General features: G+C 38.6%; 1 protein-coding gene across 2 annotated transcripts in view; it reads left to right on the forward strand.

Moving 5' to 3' along the window:
• zc3h7a (zinc finger CCCH-type containing 7A) overlaps positions 1-14,186 on the forward strand; it is a 93,344-nt gene that overhangs the window by 38,759 nt on the left and 40,399 nt on the right. For both annotated transcript variants that reach the window (XM_043711978.1, XM_043711979.1), the window contains exons 6-11: positions 1,469-1,549; positions 1,646-1,705; positions 2,888-2,927; positions 3,225-3,511; positions 8,608-8,839; positions 10,103-10,170. In XM_043711978.1, coding sequence (XP_043567913.1) covers positions 1,469-1,549; positions 1,646-1,705; positions 2,888-2,927; positions 3,225-3,511; positions 8,608-8,839; positions 10,103-10,170 — 768 coding nt within the window. The remainder of the gene's footprint in view (positions 1-1,468; positions 1,550-1,645; positions 1,706-2,887; positions 2,928-3,224; positions 3,512-8,607; positions 8,840-10,102; positions 10,171-14,186) is intronic.

A 14,186-nucleotide genomic window follows, 5' to 3' on the forward strand; every position in this document is an offset into this window, starting at 1 on the left:
ATTTCCAGGGTTGGAGGATTTGAGCTGTATGGAGAGGTTGAATAGGCTGGGGCTGTTTTCCCTGGAGCATCAGAGACTGAGGGGTGACCTTATAGAGGTTTATGAAATCATGAGAGGTGTGGTTACGGTAAATAGACAATGTCTTTTCCCTGGGGTAGGGGGAGTCCAGAACTAGAGGGCATAGGTTTAGAATGAGAGGGGGAAGATTTAAAAGAGACCTAAGGGGCAACTTTTTCACTCAGAGGGTGGTGTGTGTGTGGAATGAGCTGCCAGAGGAAATGATGGAGGCTGGTACAATTGCAACATTTAAAAGGCGTCTGGATGGGTATATGAATAAGAGTTTCTTCACTCAGCGAGTCGTAAGTTCATGGAATGCCCTGCCAGTAGCAGTGGTGGACTCTCCCTCTTTATGGGCATTTAAGCGGGCATTGGATAGGTATATGGAGGATAGTGGGTTAGTATAGGTTAGGTGGGCTTGGATCGGCGCAACATCGAGGGCCAAAGGGCCTGTACTGCGCTGTATTCTTCTATGTTCTAAGGGTTTGGAGGGATATGGGCCGGGTTCTGGCAGGTGGGACTAGATTGGGTTGGGATATCTGGCCGGCATGGATGAGTTGGACCGAAGGGTCTGTTTCCATGCTGTACACCTCTCTATGATTCTACATCAAGAACCACAACTTTAACCTGTCCCTCCAACTCCAAATTTTTCTTCAGCCCAGTGAAACTTGCACAACACCTGGAATTGGCAGTCAGTGTATCTTTCTGGACTGTTGCTCTTGGCTATGGACAACTGTGTATACCCCCTTTAATATATGATTCCTTCAACCATTATCATCCTATTCACTCCCCATATTTGAATAGCTTTAGTAGCATTGTGCCATGGTTAATTCACTCATCCACTTTGTTGCACTCGTTTTCATCCATAAAGGCTGCAGGAACCTCAAACCAGTTGCATAGTCATAAGGGCTGATATTCCTCCACTTCTGGCTTCTCGATCCCCTTAACTGCTTTACCCACAGATATTCCCTGCTCTCTCTGACAGCCTTTTGGAACTAAGTATCTGGGTAACCATCCCTTTCTCTGATGAATCAGGTGTTCTACAGCTCTGGTTCTTGACTCTGAGCTGAAGCTGCTCGAACCACAGAGATTTACTACAGATGTGGTTTCCGTATATCCCATGCAACCTGCAACATCTACAAGCTGCATCGGCAACACATCCCCTGTACTGCAATCATTACTGTGCATTTTAAGTCATTGATCATCTATCGATTTATAATAAATCCTAATGTCCCACTGAATTTTGCAGTGGTTTTGTTCATCTGTTTTAGTTAGTTTAAGATTGTGATCTGCCATTTTGGAATTCAGCATGTGCTTCTTAAACCTTTGTTGCCTATTATGCATATATTAATTGTACAAAAATCTAGTTTTAAGGGTTAATCAAGAAATGTATTAAAATTTTATATTTCAGGACGATCTTGTAATAAAATTAACCCAGGAACTGGCTCAGAAATTAGGATTAAAAATTCGAAAGGCTTATGTTAGAACACAGGTGAGTACCAGTCCTTTACTGTGAGCTAATATCTTAAGTTTTCATTCAGAGTCTTTGTGCTGTTATTTTAATAGAACATTTCATCATTCTTTTTAGCCTCCCTTGACTCCTGTTGTTGCTGTCAGCTCTTTACCTTCTGCTGAATCTTCTAACCAAGTAAGTACCATCTTGTTAATTTTTGAGTGTTCGGTATTATATGTGTTCAATATCCATGAGCTTCGAGCCAAGTTTTTTGGTGATTCGTTCAGATTGTTTTGTTGATACAACAGGCATGTTTAAAATACTTGTGCAAGAGGATTGTTACATCAAAAAGAAATTTTATTTTAGCAGGGTGTAAGGGAACTATTCCTCCAAAAAGTAAAACTTTCCCTTGGTAACTTGAAAATTTGAGAATGTAATATTAAAAGTGTTGGCTTTATATTGTGACGAATGTAAACATAAATCTGGAAAGCTTCTCAGAAAATTCAAATTTTTGTCATTTTAAGTTTCGCTGTTTGCATATTCAAACTTTTTAATTACCTGTTTAAAACAGCGTATGACCAATGGAATGCATTTGGTGCCAAACCTTCATGCTCTCAGATTAAGTAAAATGTTATTTTTTTTCCTGATTTATGTGAAGCATATTGGGGCAGCCTTTTTTATAGCATCTGAAGCAATACTGGTGTAAAACACCATTTTGTTTCCCTGTCCAGCTGATCATTGAAAATGGAGAGATAATAAAACTAATAGGAAATGTAACCTATAAAATAATCAATTGCTTATTTAAATAGTTGGATTGTGGGGACTGAGAAAATTAATTGTGAACTTAATTTTTGTACAGCTTAAGTGGATTTAGAAGCCCTTTTCTTTTTAAAACTATTGTAATATCTTTCACTGAAAGGAGTTGTGGAGGTAAACTACACTGCTGTGTCCCTGGCTTACCAGCTGAATGAGGTGCCTTACATGGATGTGCTACCTGCCCTTGCTCTTAGCACATATTGAAAGGATGGGAAAAAGAGCAAAATGGTGGATGAAGAAAAGGAAACATTGCTTTTGACCAACATATAGTTGATTCAAAGGTGGAATGTCTCTGTAAAAAGCTATGGAACTCCTAGCTTCTCGCTTAGAACCATCAAATAGAAAATTTATATCAGTTGACAATATAACGCCTTCCTGACCACTTTACATACGAGTGCCAATTAAATAAAAATTGTGCACTTTGAAGGTTCATGTCACATAATAGAGGTGAACTAGGAACTGAATATTTAAGGAGTTATATAATCTCATATCATAAGAGTGTGTCTTTTTTATGAGTTTGGTGAACATAATTATAAATGGCTTTCTTTTCTCTCTCTTTAGCCTACCAGTGGTTTGGATTCTGTTGAAGATATTGAAATAGGTAAAAGGAGCTTAATTTTGTCATGTTTGTTCTTGCTGTCACAAGAGGTCTGACTACTGTTATCACTTTTCCAATGATTAGGCATTCATATTCCCAAAGAGGTCAGATAAAACAGGGCTGTGAAAGTATATTATATTTAAAAGTTGACAGAGAATTAGTGGATGAAATTTATTAATATGCTTTTTTTGAAATGCTTTTCTTTTGTAACCTAAGAGATCATTTGTAGATTAAATCTTAATTAATAACTTTTTATGAGGCGAGAATTATCAATTTGACATTATCACTTCCTTTTCGCAGATTTCCCAGCAGTGAGTTCAGAACCTTCTGTTTCTTCATCTGTCTCTTTGGATGATATCTCTCAAACACTATGTGATTCAGCCTCAATTCCAGTCATTTCTAATTCTGCATCACCCACTCCAAAACTGTCGAAGAAAACCAGCCTGTGCAATACTGCACTGGTGAACGGAGAAGAAGTACCTTTTTCAGTGCCTGAGTCACGTTTAGAATTCAGTGATGGTGACAAAATAGGAGACGATTTGGATGAGCTGTTAGATTCAATGTCCACTGTTGAAGATACTCAAATGGTAAAATAGAACTCTGAACTTCTCACAAAATACTATGCCTCAGTAAATAATATCACTAAGAATGTTTAATGCTGTGAATTCCTGAAAATCATAATTAATCACATGATAGTGTAGAACTTGAGAAATGCTGAAAGAAGAGATGCTGTTGAAATCTTTTGTCCTGCACTCATCAGGGCAGATGTAAGAATGCCAAATTTTGAAGGGAAGGACAGTTTATATTGTGTGAAACAAGATACAAAATGGTTGACAAGTCTGATTAGTTGAGCTGTTGGCTTGGAGAATGGACCAGAGAATTGTTCCCATGCTTTTGCTTAGTTATGAAAAAGGCACAATACCTCAAAATTCCTTTTGCTTCATAACATTCAAGCTATGTTCCTAGTGCTGAAACGTTGGATGAGAGTTGATTTGGCATAGTTTGGTGGTAACAACTTGATGGGCTGAAGGCCTCTTCAGTACTGCTTGATTCTATGATTCTACAGAACTGCATACATTCAAAGTGACTTCAGGAAGAGATAGACAGTGAAAAATAATTTTACGACCAATTGATCAGATCCAAACTCTATTGCCTGACCCCATCTGTCATGAATTAAACAACTCAGTAGAGGAGGCGACTTCACAACTATCCCCATCCTCATGGAGTCATAGAGTCCTACAGCAAAGAGACAGGCCCTTTGGCCCAAACTCGTCCATGCTGACCAAAATATCTGCCTCCATTTCCCTGCAATGGGCTCATATCCTTCTAATCCTTCCCTATCCATGTATTTGTCCAAATACCTTTTAAATGTTGTTTATACACCTGCCTCAACCACTTCTGCTGACAGCTCACCCATCTGCATGTCACCCTTTGTGTAAAAAAGCTACACCTCAGGTTCTGATTAGATTCCCTACAGTGTGGAAACAGGCCCTTCAGCCCAACAAGTCCACAGTGACCCTCCAAAGAATAACCCACCCAAACCTATTTCCCTCTGACTAATGCACCTAACACTATGGGCAATTTAGCATGGCCAGTTCACTGACCTGCACATCTTTGGACTGTGGGAGGAAACCGGAGCACCCGGAGGAAACCCACACAGACACTGAGAGAATGTGCAAACTCCACACAGACGGTCACCTGAGGCTGGAATTGAACCCGGGTCCCTGGCGCTGTGAAGCAGCAGTGCTAACCACTGAGCCACCGTGCCACCTTTTATTCCCTTTTATTCTTTCCCCTCTAACTTTAAACTGATGGTCTAATCCTTGATTCCCCAGTCCTGGGGAAAAAGACTGAGTGCATTCACCCTATCCTTGCCTTTCATGATACTATACACCTCTATACGTTCCCCCCCTCAGTTTCCTATGCACTAAAGTAAGAGATCCTAGCCTATTGAATCCAGGCAACATCCTTGTAAATTTCTTCACTCTTTCCAGTTTAATAACATCCTTCCTGTAACAAGGTACCAACACTGAACACAGGACTCCAAGTGCGACCTCACCAACATCTTGCATAATTGCAACAGAACTTGCTAACTTCTATACTCAGTCCCCTGACTGATGAAGGCCAGTGTGCCAAACACCTTTTTTTACTGCCCTGTCTACCTGTGACTCCACTTTTAGAGAACTGTACACCTGAACTCCAAGACCTATCTATTCCACTACACTCTTTAAGACTCTACCATTCACCATGAAACTCCTACCTTGATTTGCCTTTCCAAAATACAAGACCTCACACTTACCTGTATTAAACTCCATTTGCCATTTCTCGGCCCACTTCCCCAGCTGGTCAAGGTCCTGCTGCAATTTCTGATAACCTTTTTTTACTGTCCACAATACATCTATTTTAGTGCCTTCTGCAAACTTACTAATCATGCCTTGTACATTCTCATCCAAATTGTTGACATAGATAACAAACAGTAATGGGCCCAGCATCAACCCCTGAGGCACTCCACTACTCACAGGCCTCCAGTCAGACAAACATCCTTCCACTATTACCCTCTGCTTCCTACCATCAAGCCAATTTTAATTCCAATTTGCCAACTTACCCTGGATTCCATGTGATCTAACCTTCCAGAGCAGCCTACAGTGTGGAACCTTAGCAAAGGCATTACTAAAATCCATAATGACTATGTCTACCACCCTGACCTCGTCAACCTTTCTGATCACTTCATCAAAGAACTCTAACAGATTTGTGAGGCATGATGTCCTACCAACAAAGTCATGCTGACTACTCCTAACCAAATTTTGTCTTTTCAAATGCATTTTTATCTTATCCCTCAGAATCTTCTCAAGTAACTTTCCCACCACAGATGTTAAACTTATTGGTCTATAATTCTCAGGCTTTTCTTTGCAGCCTTCCTTGAATAATAGCACAACATTTGCTACCCTTTAGATTCGGGGACCTCACCCATGGCTAACGATGATGCAAAAATATCAGGCAGGGTCCCTGCAATTTCCTCTCTAGCCTATTCTGAGCAGTGTTCTTGTTCTGCTCAGGACCAGGAGGTTTATCCACCTTCATACATTCTGATACATCCAACACCTCCTCTACTGTGGTATGGACTGTCCCCAAGATATCATCCATCACCTCCCATTAGTTCTCAAGTCTTCATGTCTTTTTCCATGGTAAATGCTGAGGAGAAATATTCATTGTGAACCTTGCCCATCTCCTGCAGTTCTACACGTACATGCTCTACTTTTAGTCCTTGAGGGGCCTTGTTCTCTCTCTAGTTATTCTTTTTCCTTTAATATACTTAAAGTACCTTTTTGGATTCACCCTAATCTTCTCAGCCAAGGCTGTCTTGTGCCTCCTTTTTGCCCTCTTGATTTCCTTCTTCAGTGAACTCCTGTAATGATGAAGGAGTCTGACACATTAGTGCAAAGATCTTCAGCCAGAACTGCTGAGTGGATGATCTATTATACCTTCCTCCAGATGTCCACAGCATCGCTGTCTTCATTTGAAGGCACTGGATACGGCAAAGGCTACGGGACTGACTGACAGTGTTCCAGCAATAGTAATGAAAGCAGAAATGCTTCAGAACTAGTTGCAGCCCTGGCTGTGCTGTTCTAATACAGCTACAACAATGAAATCTACTTGACAAGACCAACTAAATTCCTGTCAGTACTCAGTCAACTAGTCAGAATCCTGGAACCTTTTCCTTAATACAGTTGTGCATGTCCTTACAGCGGGTCAAGAAGGCAGCTCGCCACCATCTTCTCAAAGGCATCTGAGGATGGGCAATAAATGCAGGCCCAGTAAGTAATGCCCACACCCGTGGAATGGATAAATTTAAAACACTGCATAAATGAAACCAGAAGTCAAAGATTATCTTTTCAATTATTATTTTCCATTAAAAATACAATTCCTGAGGGTTTCCAACAGACAACTCGAACATTTCTTTTTCCTGCTTTGTATGAAAGTCTGATTGCAGTACAAAGGAACCACTCTGAATACGTGTTTTTGGAGGGTTCTTCTATCTTTAGATTTGATGGTGGACTAGTTTTGTAGATCTTCAAGAATGATTGTAAAGGAGCTCAGACACTTAAGCATGTTGCAGTTATATACATAACTCTCCTGTGCACAGAATTCTGCCATATTTTTAAGCTGTATAATTGAAATATCCTCTGGTGGTTTATTTCATATTTTGTGGCCTAATGATCCTATGAAAGCACCTATTATTAAAAGCTGCTGTTTAAATATAGATTGTTATTGACAGTCGCACCCAAATAAACTGTGTCTCAGAGCACAAGTATATTTTTATCTCCCTGGGCATATTGAACTGATATCTCTAGATATTGGTATTCAAAATCAGATTAATATTCAACTAAAGTTACTTAATTGCCATTGCAAAATCTTAAGAGTAATTATACTCCTTTGAAAAAGATTTATTATTGATTTTGTCTATGAAGATGCAACTCAGATGTCATTAATAGAATCTTTGAGTTCTAGCATTTCAGGCCTGATGAGAGATTTTAATATCTTGCTGAACACTGATTTTCTGAATGAAAATGTCCTTGTTTATCACTAACATTTTCTAGTTTTGCATGTGTCTCATAAAACACATTTTTCTAATTTACTTATTTTCAACAAAAGAAGCAGCCAAGGTGATGAGAAAAATTAATTACTGGCTTGTTGTAAACTTGTCTTGAAACAAAACTCTTCTCCATTTTTCTCTCCCAAGTAGCTATCTTAATTGGTGGTAGTTGACTTATTACTTTGATGTTTCTTTGTAAGAATCTCCCGAAAGGCACATTTCCTAATCTGCTTCTTCATGGTATGTCATGATTTGGTGTGCACTGATTTTCAACTTTCACTCATATAGATAAATCAAATGTATCTAATAGCATAACTGATTATTTTTGCAGCTGCTTCGGTAAATAAAACTTTAAATATCCTATGAATTTGGAGAAGAATATCTTAAAATTTGTGTGAATTTAGAGATATGATGAATCAGGGCAATATTTTAGAACCTTTAGATATCATTTGAGTTACTCCACTTCGATTTTGAGATCTGCCCCTGGCCCATTACTGGAAGTACGTTACTCAGTGACACACTTAATTCGGGTATAGTTATCTTTTAAGTTGTTTTGTGGGTGGATGTGGTTTAAAAAGCTTCAAATATGTGTGGAAGAGAAGGTATATTTATTTGTCAGAAGTTAATAACTTTGCAAGAGAGTCGATTGTATGCTTACTTTGTAAGTCACAAGATTGCAAGTTTGAGCATAGTGAATGACCATTCAGCAGAACTGAGGCTGTGCAGCTTGATTGGAGGCAGTCTTTTGATTGAATCTTTCAACCAATGGTGTGTCTGCTTCCCAGACCTCACGGCACACTTTGGGTTTTCTGTTGACAGTCATGGCACAACTAACACCACGTGAAGAAAGGGTTTTCTGGTTATTCATTGTAGTTCATGGGCTCTTGCCATTTGTGATTTGGCTATGATATTTACATATTAAAAACCTGTGACTACATTTCAAAGATACCCTCTTCATTGTGAAATGCTTTGAGGTGTACGTGATCAGGCAGTGCATATATGCAAAATTGTTCTTGTAGCTATTTTCTGATATTGTGAATTGTTTGTGCCACAATGAAATTTGGTTTGATTTACTTGTTTACTTTGCAGAAGCCCATGAATCTTAAAGGAAGTATTTCTTCTAGCCTGCCAGCCAAAATGCCTTCCAGTATTCCTTGTCCTAGTTCTGTTTTGGTGCCACCACCCCAAGTTATAAGTAATAGTATTCCTTCAGTGACTCTGCCGTCAGTGTATTCATTATCCATGAATATGCTACCATATGATACGTTTGGTTCAAGAATGGACTCTTTAGATTCTCTACCTATTATGGAATCTCAGAGAGGTAAGAAATGTCCATTAAATATTGGATCAAAATTTGTTAAATTTGATAAACTATGTTCTTCATTTGATTATTAAATAAGAATTTGTCTTCATTCATTGGAAATGTTTTTTCTGCCTGTTGGCTTTCCTATAGACCTTAAATAGGTGAGCAGTTGCTCATACCTTTCTAGTGTAGTTGTTCAACATTAGGAACTTCACTGAGGACATCCCCTGCAGGCCATCTCCTCAAGATCAGGAGAATGCCAAGTGGTGACGAATTTACGTGGTCTTGTTTTCTCACAAAACTCTTGAAGTGACTTTGTCTGTAAGGAGGATAATAGAAAAAATCTTTTAGAATGGTGAAATCTTGACAAAACAAGCGAGCAGCCCTCAATCAGACAATAGTATTGACACTTCATGTGTACAGGTGTGAGAACCCCCCCACTTCTGCCTCCATTTATACAAAAAGCTAGCCCCACAGAATTGAAGGGCCTATGCAAATCATAGCAAAACCTCTTCCTTGTTCCTGGTTACAATAAATGGATGGCATTAGTTTTTATGCTGATTATCTCCACTTCTGTAGTCCAAAATGTGGAATCCTCAGTTGTTAGTTTCCAGGACTTGGAGGTCAAGGACAAATTGCTTTGTGATTGACTATTTTATCGTTATCATTGACCGGATCTCTCACCTTCCCTGATTTCCAGCATCTGCAGTATATTAGTATTTCATTAGAGAATTCATCAATGTTTTCCAGTTGGAGTGGCTCCCTTTTAAAGGACAGTGAGTTCCAACTGGGCTGAGGGTTGTTTGTAGTGAAGCAGCCTTGGCAACATTTACATTTCCAACCTGAAGTGAAGTCTCTTGATTTGGTTAATTTCAGAACAAACTGTCACCCTTTTGAAAGCTGCTATTTAGAATGAAAACACTTAGGCATGTTTCATATAATTGGCTTCAGAGAAGAGGTTTGACAAATGTGATGTTTTGCTTCATGGTTCTTTACCTAGGAGAAAACTAGCATGAAAAAGCAATCAAAGAAATTCTTGGTAAGATTTGAATAAACTTGAATAAAAGTTATAGCCATATGCTTTATTTTCCTCCCAAGCTAAGCTCCTTACATTTTTAGACTAAATCTGAGTACTCTTCAACTAGGCGTTGAAGGCAGTCAATGCTATTGTTTTATTAATGGATCTGCATACTGCACTTGGACATAGATACATCATTGGTTGTGAAGGAGTCTGAGGCTTTAACGCTGCAGTATTTTCACGTTAACTTTTCTCTTTGAAAGCGAAACCCCCAGGTCTTGGAGTCGGGGCTGGCATACAAGGACATAACAGTACCTCTTCTTACTTGCCTGTGAGTAACTGTAATTGATGCTAATTTTGATAAAGTGTATGGTAACACATATTGTGATTCAATATTTTATAGCACATGATCAGCTGAACAACATGGCTATATTTAGTGTTATTGGGGCAGTTCAGTTGACGGAGGGAAAGGAAAAGAGATCGAGAAAAAAAATTGTAAAAGCAAGCACATTTTGTTGTTAACTATTTAAACTTTCATATCTATCTTTAATGACCAACCTACTATTATCTGTACTACTCCTGCCTTGACAAGTAGATGCAGTTACAAACATATGAATTAGAAACTGAACCAGGAGATTCAGCCTTTTGAGCCTGCACCGCCCTGCAGTAAAATAATAATTGTTGCCTTAATCCTATATTCCTGTCTACCTCCCTTTATGTTTCTCTGCAGTGATTACCTTGAATTGAATGTGACATAAAACTCTTCTGATCGTTAAAATTGTTACTAACCATATTAAAGCAATGCATCTTCCTATAGCAACTCCCATCCACCATTAAAAGTAAAATTGATTACAGAATAAATGCAAGAAATAAAACGGGTGCAGCAAAAAAACTAAAGATCTTTGAGTGAGTAGAAAATTTCAAAGTAAATGTAGACTGAAAAGGAACACACTAAATCGAGGTCTAATAGCAAAAGAAATCAAGTGGAATGTTGGAGGTCAAAGAGGAATAACAAGATTTAAGTTGTTTGAGGGAAGGTCAGGCAGCCATAAAGGAAGGCAGTAAAGGATTTTATGTAAAATTTGAAGATAACATCAAAATGGTTAACTGAAAGACTAACTTCAGGAAGGAAGGCATAGACGGACTGAATTTCCTTGTTTTTTATTTAATACACAAAAATTACGATGTTTTGTGGTGAAGAATAAGGAGAAGAAATACACCTTAAATGTTTTTAAAACTGGATGAACAGAGGAACTAAAAAGCTTGGGATTGTGATGTTAAAGTGGGAGAACAGATTTTTATTTTAAATTAAGTGATCATTGGCTTTACAGATAGAGCTATACAATAGAGTGCAAAAGCAAAGACGTAATGGCCAGCCAGTACAAATCTTTGGTAAAGTTACTTGTAGAATGTTTGTCCAGATATGCTTCCCTACTTTAAGATCAGGGTGGAGAAGATATTCACTTAGAGTGACGATACCGATAAGGAATCTCTAGTTATGAAAAGAGAGGCAAATTATAATAGACACATGGAGGTGCTATATTGTGATAGGCTTTGCAGCTTCCAAAAAATCAGCAGCACACCACTAACCTCAAAGAAACCTCCCCACAAAGATCCAGCGATCTTTATTTGCTGTTTGCCTCTGGCATCAGTTCAAGAGGTCAGCCAGGTATGCTGCATCTATGTCAGAAAGCTGAGCTAAGTCATCAGTCACATTGAAATGTTCTCACAGGCAGAAAAAGTAGGCAGTTGAAATTTTTTTTTATCTTTAACATTTAATTTAAACTTTTGAAGTAGTGAAATAAGCATTACAGATTGCAGCAGTTCAAAAAGGCAATTCCCCACCATTTTCTCAAGGGCAACACAACTTCAATATCGTTACTGTTGCTTATTATGTCCAGGCCACTGAATGCTTTCAATTAATCAAATAGACACTACTGCCTCTGGTCACTAGAAACTGTAAACAGAAGATTATTTTGCTCCAGGTTCCTTAAATAAAATGGATTGGGAGGAATTATTTTTACTCACTTGCCTTTAAGGGTATGGGATGCACCAACAATGTGTGCAAAATCCATGGTAGTTTTTAACATGCTTTTAAAATAAATACATTACAAGAAAGGGCCAAAGGCAGGGGAATGAGGCTAAATAAATATCTCTGAGGAAGTCGGCATTTCCAGTGCTGCAGAGGTCTACTATTTGATGAAATGCTTTGAGGTGTCCCAAGGACGTGAGAGGCACTATATAAATACAATTTTCTTTCTCTTCCTTTGCAGCTATCTGAAATTTGCAGCCTTAAATCTACCTTCTCATCTCTTTGGTAGGTGACAGGAAAGAAAAGAACACTGTGTGAGACATTGGAGAAAGAAGGAGACAGACATGCAGAGAACGAAAATGAAAGTGAATGAGAGGCTTGCACAGTGATAGAGCGAGAAAAGCATGGAAGAGTGCAAAGTTGAGAGGAGAAAGGAATGAGGCATACAGAAGAGAGGAGATAGACCAAGAAAAAAAATTGCCTGAAAAGAGAGGCTGAGGAGGAGACAGTAATGAAAAATGAGAGAGGCATACAGTGCAAAAGAGGAAAATGGCAAGACTTTGAAACTATCATGTCCATGAGTAGTAGCTTACAAGATTAACTTATTTTAGTGCAAATTTCCTTCACTTTCTTACCATGTTTGTTGAAGTGTCATTATTAATTGTGTAAACTTAGTTCATTCAGTAGATCTCTTGTTAGGTTGCTATGAGGCAGTTCAATAAGTCCTTGGTGTCTTGCTCTGACAGTTGGGTCAGTAACTGGCTCAACAAATATTCTGTTCATTTAAAGCAGTCACCAAATGTACTGCTGATAAATACAGGGAAGTTGAAAAGAAAGAAGGTGGGGCAACGTAGGAAATAGAATAAAAATTAAATGGCCAGTGCAACCAAATAAAACATGCAAGACTAGCATCTTAACCATGCAGTTGGGACAGCAGACGCACTTGACAGCAAAACTTTAAAGAGCTGGTGCAGCTGAAAAAGCATGGAAGATGAGATTGGGAGAAAACTATTGAATGATCTCTGGGGTATAAGGAGATTTTAAGACTTAAGTGTGGGAAGCCAGGGTGAAATATATCTTGACCTATAAATGAATAATGGGATGACAGAAGGAATCCCAGAATGAAGATGGCTAATATGAAAAGGTGATCAAGGATGACGAGGGAGTAACGCTTGGTACAGACAGCTGGGATGGAGGGTAGAAATAATTGAAAAGACTGTGGTTCTTGTTAACTGGCAGCCTATGAAAGAGGAAGAGAAAGTGAAATCATAATCAAAAAGTGTGGCGCTAGAAAAGCACAGCAGGTCATGCAGCATCCGCGGAAAAAGAGCGTCGACATTTCAGGCATAAGCCCTTCACCAGGAATTCCTAATGCGGGGCTTATGCCCAAAACATCGACTCTCCTGCTTCTCGGATGCTGCCTGACCTGCTGTGCTTTTCCAGTGCCACACCTTTCAAGCCTATGAAGGAGGAGCTTACAATAAAAACAGTGCAATAGAAACTCAGCAGGTTTGACAACTTGCTTGGAGAGGGAAACAGATCTAATGTTTTTTGCATCCCATATCACATTTCTTCAGATCTGAAATTTTTATTTCAAATCTTTGGCATTGGCACTATTTTGCTTTTGTTGAAAAAAGACTATTCCTTTGATCTTGGGATTAACTTTGATTATGGTGACCATAATGGAACAGCTTATTAACAACACACAAGGCACTGCCTGTGGAACCTTGTTCCTGCAAGGAATTAAAATGTGTAGGAAAATGCGTTGTTGTGGGGTTTAAATAGCCAGAAAAGCAAGTGGGAACCAAAAAAAAAAGTTTTTTTTCCCCCCAGAAGAAAAAGCTTGGTAAGTGTTTGTTGGTATTTCCTTTGAACTCAGCCTTACCCTCCAAGATAAATTTATCAGTTTTGATGTGGAACTTCATTTTTGGATTCACCAAATAAGTAACACATATAGTAATGCCCACAAAATGTCCAGAAAAGATTGTTTAAATTCCCTTCGGTTGGAGAAGGGATTGCAATAATGCATGGCTTTCTGTGTACTTGTCAAATGAGGGAAGTTAAACCTTGGCGTACATTGGTAGTAGTACCACAAATACCCTATATCTTCTATTCCTTTCTTTGATAATTATCCTATGTTCTATTTTCTTTCTGAATCCGCACTTTGTTAGATAAAGAATAGCAAAAGTAATCCTACGTTTTATTTATTTTTAACTAAAATGTAAAACTTAATTTTCTGGTGTTACTGAATCTGATGAGGTTTGTCCGGTGGAATATTACATGAAAATTATAATTTTGTGTCGGGATATTTCCAG

The sequence above is a fragment of the Chiloscyllium plagiosum genome, chromosome 21, assembly GCF_004010195.1.
Source record: "Chiloscyllium plagiosum isolate BGI_BamShark_2017 chromosome 21, ASM401019v2, whole genome shotgun sequence".
Lineage (NCBI taxonomy): Eukaryota > Metazoa > Chordata > Chondrichthyes > Orectolobiformes > Hemiscylliidae > Chiloscyllium > Chiloscyllium plagiosum.